Source organism: Aedes aegypti, chromosome 3 (genome assembly GCF_002204515.2).
Source record: "Aedes aegypti strain LVP_AGWG chromosome 3, AaegL5.0 Primary Assembly, whole genome shotgun sequence".
Classification (NCBI taxonomy): Eukaryota; Metazoa; Arthropoda; class Insecta; order Diptera; family Culicidae; genus Aedes; species Aedes aegypti.
This window is the reverse complement of record NC_035109.1, coordinates 176,024,377-176,039,098: the sequence shown is the minus strand read 5'-3', so window position 1 is coordinate 176,039,098 and position 14,722 is coordinate 176,024,377. Positions and strand designations below refer to the sequence as shown.

The 14,722-nt window shown below is 37.8% G+C and overlaps 1 protein-coding gene across 2 annotated transcripts in view; it reads left to right on the top strand.

Moving 5' to 3' along the window:
- The window catches only part of LOC5571587 (molybdenum cofactor synthesis protein cinnamon), a 31,882-nt gene extending 18,912 nt beyond the window's left edge, over positions 1-12,970 (top strand). The window contains exons 1-5 of one of the 2 annotated variants that reach the window (XM_021848650.1): positions 1,592-1,690; positions 10,819-10,952; positions 11,012-12,105; positions 12,167-12,506; positions 12,565-12,970. In XM_021848650.1, the coding sequence (XP_021704342.1) occupies positions 1,669-1,690; positions 10,819-10,952; positions 11,012-12,105; positions 12,167-12,506; positions 12,565-12,810 (1,836 nt within the window). In that variant the 5' untranslated portion in view covers positions 1,592-1,668 and the 3' untranslated portion in view covers positions 12,811-12,970. Of the gene's footprint in view, positions 1-1,591; positions 1,691-10,818; positions 10,953-11,011; positions 12,106-12,166; positions 12,507-12,564 lie in introns of those variants that run through there. The other variant, XM_021848649.1, reaches the window with a different exon arrangement.
- Positions 12,971-14,722: the final 1,752 nt, after the last annotated feature.

Genomic DNA, 14,722 nt, shown 5'->3' with positions numbered 1-14,722 from the left:
ACAGACCAGGCACAGACTGCGGACCAGGTAATGGACTAATGCACGAGCTCACTAATTTGACTTTTGAACGATGCCGAATTCACTTGTTGCCATGGTCACGTAAATAACACGGATCCGCTCAAACGTCAACGAGTGAACTCGTGCATTGATCCATACGCCGCTTACAATTTTCTACAATATTGTAATTCATTGCTATTCATGTGCTGAATTACCTACCTACAAGTATACACGAACCGCCACAGAACGATTCCTTTTTTTACAGTTAACTCACAAATTGTATTGCCTGCTCTACGTTCTCAATACTCAGAATCTCTCACGGTCAACTAGCTTCTGATTCTAAGATCCTATTCCGACTCAGTTCGGTTAGTCAAATTGATGTAGAATCAGAAATTAGTCAACTAAGTCATTGGGGAATTCAGAGCAATTCAATAAATGGCGTATGGAGGTGATCCGACGTCGATTTGAGAACTTCCAAAACAGTACTGAAAAATTTATACTTTTCGATACTGTTATTAGTGCGGAAAAGTAAAACTTTTCAGCGATGTTTGTAACGGTAGGAAAAGTATGTCGTTATGTTGGTCATTCTCTTGATAAAAAAGGCCGATATGCAACCGAATTGCAAAAAACTATTCTTTATGCCCAAACATATTCACTGAATTTCTAAAAACACGGTGCCCCGGCAGACCGTTATTATGAAAAAAAAATGTTCATCGAATCTGAGCACAGGGCTCGATTCCTGTGGTCATTCTGCACCTCTGGACTAATTAAAAAAATCCCTGGGAGGAATCTCGAGAAATCTTGATTTGATGTTTTTGACTCAAAAATTCCAATATAATCGATATTAAAATTTTGCAATAGCTCTGAAAAAACCTACAAAAACGCTCAACAAGTTGGCCAAACTGTTCTCAACTAGTATATAACTGTTCTTCTTCTTCTTTCTGGCGTTACGTCCCAACTGGGACAAAGCCTGCTTCTCAGCTAAGTGTTCTTATGAGCACTTCCACAGTTATTAACTGAGAGCTTTCTTTGCCAATTGACCATTTTTGCATTTGTATATCGTGTGGCAGGTACGATGATACTCTATGCCCTGGGAGTCGAGAAAGTTTCCAATCCGAAAAGATCCTCGACTGGTGGGATTCGAACCCACGACCCTCAGCATGGTCTTGCTGAATAGCTACGCGTTTACCGTTACGGCCATCTGGGCCCCTGACATATGACATAAATGACATATCAATGTCAATTTGCCCTGTAAAAAACGCATATTCTTGGCTCTATAAGAACATTTATTTGAGAACAGGAGCGAAAACTATTGAGCAAATAAAATAGGCAAACTTCAGTGAGCTGGTCATTTAGTGCGAATGCCGGAGGAAAAAATTGCATCAATCAGGTGGAGATTAGCGGTCCCGTGGAAGACATCCGCTTATGTTCATTCTGATATTGACGTGAGCGTACCAGAGCAACCAAATCATTCCAAATGTGACACAAACGGTTAATACTAGCTCTAATCGACTATAAAAGTATTCACATTGCTTATCTTCTAATTATTATTGTGCTACATTTATTTTCAGATCCCGTTTTTTAATTTATTTAAATCAATAAATTGATGTTTTACCTTTCAACCGGTTCAACATAGAAAACAACAATCAATCAAATTAAAATAAGTAAACTATGAAAAGCCACAGCCACTCCGGTAAGTTAAGTCAGTTGTAAATATTTCTAATTATAACAACTGTAACAATTTTATACTAGTTGAGAACATTTTGACCAACGCTTTGAGCGTTTTTGTAGGTTTTTCTAGTGCTATTGCCAAATTTGAAGGTTGAAATTTAACCTGACAATTTGTGTACCATTCCTATGCACATTGGGGAATTCCGAACCCAAAGGTGGAAAAAATTGATAACTTTTACAATAGAAAAATAAAAAATAAGTTTTATAGCTCATTCGAAAGGAAATTTTCTCAGGAATCGATTGGTGCTGGTTTCATGAATGTGGGACCACCCTGAGATAAGCTATGGTGCCCGTTTTGCCCCGATTCCTTGAAAATTTTAGATTTTCATGTTGTTTTGAGTAAAACTATTTTATTGTGGAGATTATTTCCCATGAAATTCATCATTTCTAGTCCATTCAACAATGTTTCACAGAAAACGTTATAAAAAGATGGAAATTTAGGGGATTATGGGGCCAAATGTACAGTGAAATATTTTTGAAGAGGAATTTTTGTTTTAAATTTTTTTAACGTGTATTTTTATTGAAATAAATTCTAAAATAGTCAAATAATCATGAATATAGCTTGCAGAAATAAGTTGTAGTAATATATGTAGAATATGTATGATAATTATGTAGGCTCTATGCAACATATTATGAATAATTTACCTTCTTACATCACAAATTCCAAACATTTCCAAACGATGTGCGACAGTTTTGGTAAACGATATTGATCTAAATGATCGATTGCCGTTAGCCTCATTGATAGGAGATAGTGGGAGCATATAGTTTTTTGGCTATGTTTGCCCCAATTCCCCTAAAAACGATTTCTTTCGTAATTAATAGAACTTTTTTTTCCGAATCAAATTTATTATGTACTGAATTGTTTATTCTGTATCTGATACAATATTTAAATCATAAAACATAGGAGATTTTGGGGATCTTTTACACATAAACAAAAAAATAACCAAAAATGAATCTATCAAGAAACCATTAGCCGTTTTTTTTCTGATTGCAACAAATTACTCAGGATCAGGTTAGTTACTCAATCATCACTGTAGCAATTTCGTGAGAGAAATTATTCGGGAAATAATTTTGTCTTTTTATGGATATTTGGTATTACAATATTCCAATTGCCATCATAGACTACAGAAAAAGTTATCATAAAAGTGAAAATGCAGTTGTTATTAATGCTCAATTCTAGATTTTTCCAAAATCGATCGTTCATTTCATTAGTATAATTTATTGTTACTATGTTTGTTATGTTGCCTCTACATTTGCTGTTAACAGATTGCTTGTTGGTTGACATCAATGTTCCTCATGGTGAACCATACTTTGTTAATATTGTAAACAGTAATTATGGTTACACCTGAATGAATTTCAAGCATGTTCATGAGCCTTCTAAAATGCATAACATGAAGAAATTTAAATTAATTAACTCATTACGCGTGGTAAAGATGGACAAATCATGGGTGAAATTATGAAAAAAATCCACGTGCTCGGCTGGGATTTGAACCCAGGACTCTTGTATGCTAGACGAGCGCTTTACCAACTAAGCTACCGAGCTCGTAAGCGCTCGTCTAGCATACAAGAGTCCTGGGTTCAAATCCCATCCGAGCACGTTGATTTTTTCATAATTTCACCCATGATTTGTCCATCTTTACCACGCGTAATGAGTTAATTAATTTAATAACCATGCGGATTGGATTACCGAACAGCTCATTATAAGCGTCAATGTATAAAGAAATTATTTTGTTGTTTTACATATTTCCATAAAAAAGCCCGAGCAAACTTGAATAACAAAAAGATAAACGTCATCAGATAGCAAGCATTTTATATCTTAATTTGTTTTCATTTTGGTTGAATAAGCAGGCAACATAACCAACATAATAACAAAAACTATACTTATGAAATGCATAACTGATTTTGAGAAATATTTTGAATTAAGCATTATTAACTACTACATCTTCAATCAAAATGTGCCATATTGAAACATATGGAAGACTTTGTTTGTTTATGATCACTTTTTCAGTAGTAGGGTGCAGGCAGAGCTACTTGGGAACTTCCACGCAATTTTATTATCATGAAATTTCTTCAAAATGCAATTTTATTCTCATGAAATTTCTTCAGGTATGATTGTGTAACTAATTTAATTCTGAGTGATATGTTTCAATCAGAAAAAAAAAATTGCAGATAGTTACTTAATGGATCCATTTTTGAGTTTTTTTATTTGTTTGTTTTTAATTTTTTATTTATTTGTAAAATATCCCCATAATCTCCTATGTTTTAGGATTTAAATACAGTATCAACTACTGAATAAACAATTTAGTACATAATAAATTTAATTCGGAGATATCTGTTCCATCAATTATGAAAGAAATCGTTTTTAGGGGAATTTGGGCAAACATAGCCAAAAAACTATATGCTCCCACTATCTCCTATCAATGAGGCTAACGGCAATAATACAACTTATTTCTGCAAGCTATATTCATGATTATTTGACTATTTTGAAATTTATTTCAATATAAAAACACGTTGAAAAAATTTAGAACAAAAATTCTTCTTCAAAAATATTTCATTGTACATTTGGCCCCATAATCCCCTAAATTTCCATCTTTTTATAACGTTCTCTGTGAAACATTGTTAAATGGACTAGAAATGATGGATTTCATGGGAAATTATCTCCACAATAAAACAGTTTTACTCAAAACAACATGAAAATCTAAAATTTTCAAGGAATCGGGGCAAAACGGGCACCACAGCATATCCCAGAGTGGCCTCACATTCATGAAACTATTACCAATCGATTCCTGAGAAAATTTCCTTTCGAATGAGCTATAAAACTTATTTTTTATCTTTCTATTGAAAGTTATCAATTTTTTCCACCTTTGGGTTCGGATTTCCCCGATGTGCTATGGCATTAGACCCCGGCTGGAAACTTGCCTGTTCTTGTAAACACTTCCACAGATCAACAGATAGCAGTCTTTATCAATGTATATTGTTTGCATTTGTAGTCACACGATAGGCTAGCAAGAAGAAACGCTATTCTCTGAGAAGTCGTGGGAACTTTCTACCCGAAAACATTCTCGGTAGGCAGGGATTGGAAACCGCAACTCAACGAGGAATACCATAAACAAAAAAAATAATCTAAAGTTCTATTGCTTTGTTCAGTAAAACTGATATCGAATAGGTTCATCAAAAACACAAAGGTGTACATTCTTCACAACAAGCATCCCCAAATAAGAGTTTTTTTGTTTAGAAACTCTTTCGTTAATAGTTTCAGTGAATGCAGCTAATTAATAAGTCTATGGCAGTTTGTATGAGACTCCTCATAAATATTTTGGTCTCCAAGTGGAGAAATAATGCTTGCCTGTACATAGTTCATCATACTCAGGGCTGGCATCTCCTCAGTGCAAACAGAAAAACACAAAAAGCATACACTTTGTGTTTATCATGAATATGAGTGCAGTGCGTCAGCTACACTTTCTCACTGGTTTTTACCTCTTTGAGGCCTCTTTGTGTTTCTGCTCTCGCTGCAATGCAGCCTTCGACACAAAGTGTTGAAGGAAAATGGTGAACACATACTTTTTGTGTAGCTCATTGAGTAGTCTACTAAATGGGGCGAGCTTCTATTGGAATATATGGGGTAATTTTTGAAACGGAGCCGTCGGGTTGATGGCGGAAATCGATGTCCGACGTCGTTTTGGAATCCAAGATGGCGACTTCCGGTTTATGAAAATCACTTCAAACCCATGCAATATGGGTATTTTTGGAACGGGGCCGCCGACTAGATGATGGAAATCGATGTCCGAAGTCGTTTTGGAATTCAAGATGGCGACTTCCGGTTTATGAAAATCACTTGGAACCCATGCAATATGGGTATTTTTGGAACGGGACCGCGGAGTAGATGACGGAAATCGATGTCCGGCGTCGTTTTAGAATCCAAGATGGCGACTTCCGGTTTGTAAAAATCACTTCAAACCCATGCAATATGGGTATTTTTGGAACGGGGCCGCCGACTAGATGATGGAAATCGATGTCCGAAGTCGTTTTGGAATTCAAGATGGCGACTTCCGGTTTATGAAAATCACTTCAACCCCATGCAATATGGGTAGTTTTGGAACGGGGCCGCCGAGTAGATGATGGAAATCGATGTCCGAAGTCGTTTTGGAATCCAAGATGACGACTTCCGGTTTGTAAAAATCACTTCAAACCCATGCAATATGGGTAGTTTTGGAACGGGGCCGCCGAGTAGATGATGGAAATCGATGTCCGAAGTCGTTTTAGAATCCAAGATGGCGACTTCCGGTTTGTAAAAATCACTTCAAACCCATGCAATATGGGTAGTTTTGGAACGGGGCTGCCGAATAGATGACGGAAATCGATGTCCGACGTTGTTTTAGAATCCAAGATGGGGATTTCCGGTTTGTAAAAATCACTTCAAACCCATGCAATATGGGTATTTTTGGAACGGAGCCGCCGAGTAGATGATGGAAATCGATGTCCGAAGTCATTTTGGAATCCAAGATGGCGACTTCCGGTTTCTGAAAATCACTTGGAACCCATGCAATATGGGTATTTTTGGAACGGGGCCGCCGAGTAGATGACGGAAATCGATGTCCGGCGTCGTTTTAGAATCCAAGATGGCGACTTCCGGTTTGTAAAAATCACTTCAAACCCATGCAATATGGGTATTTTTGGAACGGAGCCGCCGAGTAGATGATGGAAATCGATGTCCGAAGTCATTTTGGAATCCAAGATGGCGACTTCCGGTTTCTGAAAATCACTTGGAACCCATGCAATATGGGTATTTTTGGAACGGGGCCGCCGAGTAGATGACGGAAATCGATGTCCGGCGTCGTTTTAGAATCCAAGATGGCGACTTCCGGTTTGTAAAAATCACTTCAAACCCATGCAATATGGGTATTTTTGGAACGGGGCTGACGAGTAGAGGACGGAAATCGATGTCCGACGTCGTTTTAGAATCCTAGATGGCGACTTCCGGTTTGTCCGACTTAATTTTGGAATCCAAGATGGCGACTTCCGTTCCAAAAATACCCATATTGCATGGGTTTGAAGTGATTTTCAGAAACCGGAAGTCGCCATCTTGGATTCCAAAACGACTTCGGACATCGATTTCCGTCATCTACTCGGCGGCCCCGTTCCAAAATACCCATGTAACATGGGCCATGTTATAAGGCAAAAAGAGCCAAATTGTGTACACTTTGAGCATCTTTTGCCAACACACTCCGTCAGCATCAATCTTTGCGTAATCGCTTTCACTCTCTTCCCTACTGCGCACCCTCATTGTGTTCGTGTTGTTACACTTTGCGCGCGTCTGTCTCCTCTTTGTGCAGTGGCTAAATTCTGCTCTTTGCGCGCATTGTGCGAGTTGATGCCAGCCCTGCATCATACCAACCAATTTGAGAAGGGAACGTGAAATGGGAACGTCCAGTATCAACAGTTTCTCAAATTTACAACATTTTTTCCCTCTTGTTGCCTTGATGTGAACTAATTTTCAATAGATTGCTAAATTTCACTAAAGCTCTCCCCCTTCACCTCAAAACACGAACTATTTAATGGCTGTATGCTATTGAGATTGAATAAAAAATATATAAAAGATAATGAAAGTTTTTTTTAGAGTGCTTTGTGAAGCCCAAGCAGGACAGTTCGGTTTTGCGTCGTCCGATTGATTTTGCTGACGGTTTCGCGCGTGTTTTCGTCGCCGGAGAATTTTTTTTCCCTGTTTTGGAGCGTCTTGCTGGGTACGTATTTGGGAAGGCCCAAGCAAGACGGTTTGTATTCGGGACGCCAAGAAGTTTTGCTGTCAGTGTCAGTTTTGTGTTCAGTCGAGAATGGATTACCAACTGGTGAGTTCGTTTCATGCTTATGATAACACATTTTTTCTTGAAAGCGTAACTTTTATGTAATATTAAAACAAACTTTGTATGGTTTGTCACTATAAGTGTCGGCATTATGCTTTTTTCTTATACAATTTCAATATACATATATTTTTCTCTTTTTGACATTATTAAAAATTATCTTTTGAATTGTTCGACATTGTGAATGCTGACGTATTTTCTAAAACTTCTACACACTTAATTTATTTCGCCGAGGCCGGCAAAAATAATTGCCGAGAACCCAACAGCTGAGATTTCGGCAAAAATCTCGGTAAAAGTTCAAAGTGCCGATTAAACTGCAAAAGTTAAATCAACCCAGCTGTCAAAATTTGACGAAAATATCGGCAATCCGTTGCTGAAAATCTCGGCACATCACTACCGAAATTCGGCAAATGATTATGTTTTTGATTGCAAGAAAAAATAGAAGAAGAAAATAAACACACATTTTAGTAATCAAAACAAATTTATTTAAATCAAATGTATTACATATTGCGTAACACAAATCTCACATTTCACCCAATTGAAGATTTTTTGTGAGCTTCTATTTGAAGCAAATAGTGACCATTTTCGCAGCACCTTCATTGCGAGGGGTAGAAGTTGCATGGAATATTGCTAAAAATGTAATAAAAAAATCATAAACTGAGCTGACTCGTATGCTGCCTTTCCTTTCTACGCCTACTGCGCGGGACAAATATGCGTAGAACGGCAGTGTTAATGAATATAAAACAATAAATTATATTAATACTTACATGTAAGCGCACTCCCTCTTTCCAAAAACGGTTTAAGATATTTCAAGCACATGTTAATTTATGCAGCTCTGATGTGTCGATTTTGACAGATGCACTTTGCCGAAATTCAGTAAAAATATTTGTTTGCTGATCGTTGTGGCAAAATAGATTACCGAGTCTCAGTTATTTATATAAACTACCGATTTTCGTCAATTTGTATCTGTCAATATTGCTCATCTGTCAAAATTGAACGAGATTTCAGTAGAAATATGTTTTACGGGCTTAATTCGGCATTTAACTTTACCGAAGTAAAATTCTACGATTAAGTGTGTACCATATCGAGACAAAATGCACAGTAATACTCATATGTAATTTTCAAACAAACTATGTATGGTTCGTCACTACAAGTGTCGGCATTATTCCTGTTTCATATAAGTTAAAATATATACATGCAATTTTCAGTTTTCGTCATTAATAAAAACGTCTTTTGAATTGTTCGACATTATAGATGTTGACGTATTTTTTCCAAAAACTTCTCGAGACAAAAATACAAAACTAGCTTTAAAAACAAGTCGTATTTTTCCCCCTTGTCCATGGATCGCATCACCGACCAGAGGTGACTCCCAGATCTTTTCCTCCCTCACTAATAAACACCCTTCCCGTGGTGATTGTGGAGATGCAGAGGTATTCTCGGTCTCTAGAAGCAACAATTATTACACCCTAACATTCCTTCCCCATCCCAACTGACTGTAAGGACTTGGCCGGCGCCGTTATTGATCAATAATATTAGATCTGCTAAAATTGCACTTCGAGAGTAGGCGGAAACTCCCATCCCTTATTCATTTGGATCGTAGTGCCATTCTTACCAGTTCCGATCAATCACGGAGTAGCAACCATTGACATGTACAGTCAGTTTATGCTATGCTATGCTATAAAAGATAATGAAAGTTTTTTACCCAAAATAAGATATGGTAGAGAGGACGGACCTGGTGTAGTGGTTAGAACACACGCCTCTCACGCCGAGGACCTGGGATCGAATCCCATCCCCGAGATAGTCACTAAAAAATTCAGTGACGACTTCCTTCGGAAGGGAAGTAAAGCCGTTGGTCCCGAGATGAACTAGCCCAGGGCTAAAAATCTCGTTAATAAAGACAGAAAAAAAAGACATGGTAGATGAAATAATCTCATGTTCCCTTCCTGAAAATGTATGTCACGCGAGGCCCTTGATCAAAAGCTAGGATGCTGAAAAAGTGTAATCTGTCATGCTTGGATAAGGACAGGTGCCCAGCTTAAGCTTCGCCACAACGTCTTTTTCGTCTTTGATCTACAGCTTCTACTTACGTGATAAAAGATTTAGAGACTCCCATATCTTTTTTCATATCACCCAAATTTATCCTCCTGTTTTATTATGTGAATTGTAAAATTTACCATTGGCTTTTTTAATTTTTTCAGAAGATTTTTTTTCACTCTAATGAATTCTTACTAGGTGGCATCCACAAATTACGTAACGCTCTAGGGGGAGGGGTGAAGTAGGCTCAAGCGTTACGGCTCATACAAAAAATTAAAAATTTTCATACAAAAAGCCTTACGGAGGGGGGAGGGGGTCAAAAATTTTCAATTTTAGCGTTACGTAATAACGCTGCCCTACACGCAGAAGAATTTCTGTATGTTAAGATTACAATCCTGTCAATTTTTTTAACTTACGCACAAATAGTTGTTTCGAAATAAAATTAACTTACGCCAACACTAAATTAACGTCAAATCAAATACACACACTTCTTTGATTGAGCTATCCACTTGTACTTATAACAATTATAATTTTGATAATTATCACTATTCGGAAACATTCACCTCCCTAGACTTCAAGTCATGCTCACAAATCTTCTTACTTCTAACTTGCAAGGAATAGTGTAGGTGCTAAGATGACCACCTCTCACGCAGAAGACCACATATCAAGTTTGTCGACTCGCCCTTTGTTTTCATTTTTGCAATGTTTTTTTTTAGATCGATAAAGCAGCACCGAATCTTTTCAGATATGTTGGTAAAGCAGAACAAAATGCTAAGTAAACATTGCAAAATATTGTAAACTCAATAAAATTCACTTTGAGTCAACTAAAATATTGTTAAATTTTGACGTTTGACGTTTGTAAATTCAATCAAAAATATAGTTGTCAACAACTATAAAGTATAGTTATAGTTAACAATATACTGTCAATTCAACTATATTTTTAGTTATCTCCAAATCAACCTTAAAATATAGTTAAATTGACCGGAAAAATGATTACGAACACTATATTTTGTTCTCCGTGTATCGATTTTACGACAAAGTAGACATAACTTGTGCGTCAAAAACTGGTGCCACCACACAGTATTAGTTTTTGGCCGCTGGCCAGTTCAAAAAGGTTGCATCTAGGTAACTCATTTAACATCCATGTGTCTCTTCATCCAGCTGAGCTATCGCAAACTAATTTGGTGTTCGATTACAGTAAGTGATACATGTTCCAATGGAACTGCAACGGACAGCAGTGGACCGCATCTTGTCAGTTTAGTAAAAAGCAAACTCAATTCCACAGCCGATATTAATTATGTAGTTATACCGGATGAGATAGAAATTATCAAGGTGAGTAATATTCAGCGTAAATACGCTAGGACCCTATTATTATCTATTGATCTTTCTAGCAATCCCTCATCTATGCTGCTGATGTCCTTCGCGCTAGCGCTGTCTTCACCACCGGTGGAACTGGATTTGCCCCTCGTGATGTTACGCCAGAAGCAACAAAAGCCGTTATCAATAAGGAAGCACCTCAATTGGCTCTGGCAATGACACTGAAAAGTTTGGAGAAAACCAAATTTGCCGTTCTCTCAAGGGCGATATGCGGCATAAGGAACCGTACGTTGATCGTCAATTTCCCCGGAAGTAAGAAAGCCGTTGAAGAATGTTTTCTGTCAATAGTCGAGTTGATTCCACATATGTTACAACTGTTGAATGATGACATCCCCAAGGTTAGAGAGATACATAAAAAGGTACAGTCAGAAGGAGGCCAACAGCACGTGCACGTATGTCCTCATGCAACAGGTAAAGGAGGTGACGATAGGAACTCTCCATTTCCTCTGATTGATGTAGATGAGGCACTTCAAATTATTCTTGAATCTATTGTGTCAAAGTCTGATCCGAAAAAGCAATTCAGTCGAGCCAACATTCCGCCCTTTCGGGCCTCCATCAAAGATGGTTATGCATTGAAATCTGTTGGCGGTAAAGGGGTGAAACGTGTCGTCGGATATGTTGCGGCTGGTAGTGGATTGATTGGTGACAACTTCAACATTGACGAGTGCTACAAAATTAACACGGGTGCTCCAGTGCCCGAGCAAGCAGACGCAGTGATTCAAATTGAAGATACCAAGTTGATTTCTGCTGATAATGACATAGAACGGATTGTTGAAATTTTGACTGATCCCAGCCCAAATCTAGACATTCGATCTATTGGCAGCGATTTACGAATGGCTGAAGAAGTTTTCGAATATCACTTTCCGGTTGACGCCGCTCAAAAATCTCTGTTAGCATCTATTGGAGAGCCACTGAAGGTAGACAAGTTGAAGGTGGTGATAATTTCTACAGGTGATGAGCTCGTTCACCCATATGAAGCTTCTAATCAAGCGACTTCCATCGAGGGAAAGATCTACGACTCCAATACAACGATGCTGGTTCAATTATTGCGGCAGTTTGGTTTCAATGAGGAGCAGTGTGAAATGCAGCAGCTTGTGGTCAAAGATGAGTATGTAAAAATTGTGTTGTGTCATTCAGTACAACTTGCTAATCAATTTACAACTTTTTAGATACGAATCACTTCGCAAAGAGATAAAGGCATTTACTGGCGTAGCGCATGCCATAATCAGCACTGGAGGGGTATCAATGGGCGATAAAGATTTCGTTAAGCCTGTTCTGCAAGATTTGGGTTACGATTTGAAATTTGGACGAGTCAATGTGAAACCCGGAAAGCCTTTCACATTTGCAAATAAAGGAAAAACGTTATTTTTCGGTCTACCAGGGAATCCAGTTTCAGCATTCGTTACCTTCCATCTGTTTGCCTTACCTGCCTTAAGGAAATATCTAGCTTCCATCAATGAGGCACCTTGCACGTTAGCCAAATGTGTTTTACCTAAGATATCGATTGAGGTAAGGAAAGTTCTTGTCAGCTATACAATCACATTATTTTTCTCATTTTATATTACAGCTTCTAACTGAAAACTATGAATTGGATCCGCGGCCAGAATTTGCGCGAGCAACCGTCGTTTCGAAAAATAATAAACTCTACGCTCGCATAACTGGCAAACAGGTCAGCAGTCGGCTGAAAAGCATTGTCGAGGCAGATGTACTGTTACATATGCCGGCACGTTCCTCTTCTAAAACAACGATGGTGAAGGGAGAATTTTTGACAGCTTCTGTATTACGCGCAGACTTTATATCGGCTTATGAGTAAATATTAGGTACCTTATTTATGTTTGTTCATCACATTTTAAGTTACACATTAATATCAACTAGCAATTAATAGAAAGCTATCTTGAGTCTTTAATCCAAATATCTTCTATTCAATTAAAATTAAAAAATGAATTGGAAATAAACTTGTGATTCTTAGAAAATAAGTCATAAGTCTTCTCTATCATGACAATCCTTCTAATTGAACTATAGAGTACGGCATGTATGGGGCCTTCCTTAGCCGAATGGTTAAAGTCCGCGGCTACAAAGCATTCCTGGTCGATCCAGAATCTTTTCGTAATTTAAATTTCCATAACTTCCCTGGGCATAGAGTATCGTCGTACCTGCCACGCGATATACGAATGCGAAAATGGCAACTTTAGAAAAGAAAGCTCTCAGTTAATAACTGAGGAAATGCTCATTGGACACTAAGCTGAAAAGCAGGCTCTGTCCCAGTGAAGACGTAATCCCAAGAAGAAGAAGAAGAAGTATGGGCCAAAGGTTTATCACAAAAATAGGTATCACCAAATCTTTCACCATTCAAAATATACACACTTAGAATATTATGCCGTAACTCTGCTTTAGGAAATCGAGATCCGCACAGCCGACCGCTCGGCATTGATCTCGGTTTAATAGCTTTAGCTGATAAACTCGAATAACGACAAAGTTTTTTTGGGAACGTTTAACTGATAATCTCAGTATGAGCTAAACTAAATCATCAGCATAAAATCAAAACAAATATAATTGAGATTACCGAGAACTTTATTTGATGCATTTCTTATTTATTGACTTTTTCATTTATTCTTTAGGGGGACATGGTCCAATTCAGACCTAGTAACAGTTTTTTGGCCATATATTTTCAGAACGATGGACGGCATGAAATGTTTTATGTTTTCTTGAAAGCCTGATTTTGCGCGCGCACTTTTCTCTCAGAGAGTTTCGTGATACCTCCTGCCAGAACATGACTTCTTCTTCTTTCTGGCATTACGTCCCCACTGGGACAGAGCCTGCTTCTTAGCTTAGTGTTCTTATGAGCACTTCCACAGTTATTACCTGAGAGCTTACTGTGCCAATGACCATTTTTGCATGCGTATATCGTGTGGCAGGTACGAAGATACTCAATGCCCTGGGAAGTCGAGAAAATTTCCAACCCAAAAAGATCCTCGACCGGTGGGATTCGAACCCACGACCCTCAACTTGGTCTTGCTGAATAGCTGCGCGTTTACCGCTACGGCTATCTGGGCCATGACTAGACATGTTTAAACAAACTTCTCCAAAAGATCCGAATTGGACCAACCCTGTTCCATTTCGGACCCCCCCCCCCCCTGTTCTAATTCGGACCACCCTATATTTTATCGTTTTTTGCTATGGTAGTTATAAAAAATAACTCCAATTTATTTGGTAACAAAGCTTGATGAACTTCTTCTATAAGCGCAAGCATAAAAAAATAATTCAATGCGTAAATTCCCATTTAGTTCGAGTTAGAAATAGCTCAAGTAAAATGTGAATTTCATTTAAAACAAACATGGGTGAAATCCGAAACTGGTTCAAAATTGAGTACATTGAACTTTCCCTAACTCGATTTTAAACTGACCATTTAAATGGGAGGTACCGAGATAAATAACACATACATTGGAAAACGCTATTTTTGCTTAGGCAAAAATAATTGCCGAGAACCCAACAGCTGAGATTTCGGCAAAAATCTCGGTAAAAGTTCAAAGTGCCGATTAAACTGCAAAAGTTAAATCAACCCAGCTGTCAAAATTTGACGAAAATATCGGCAATCCGTTGCTGAAAATCTCGGCACATCACTACCGAAATTCGGCAAATGATTATGTTTTTGATTGCAAGAAAAATTAGAAGAAGAAGATAAACACACATTTTAGTAATCAAAATAAATTTATTTAAATCAAATG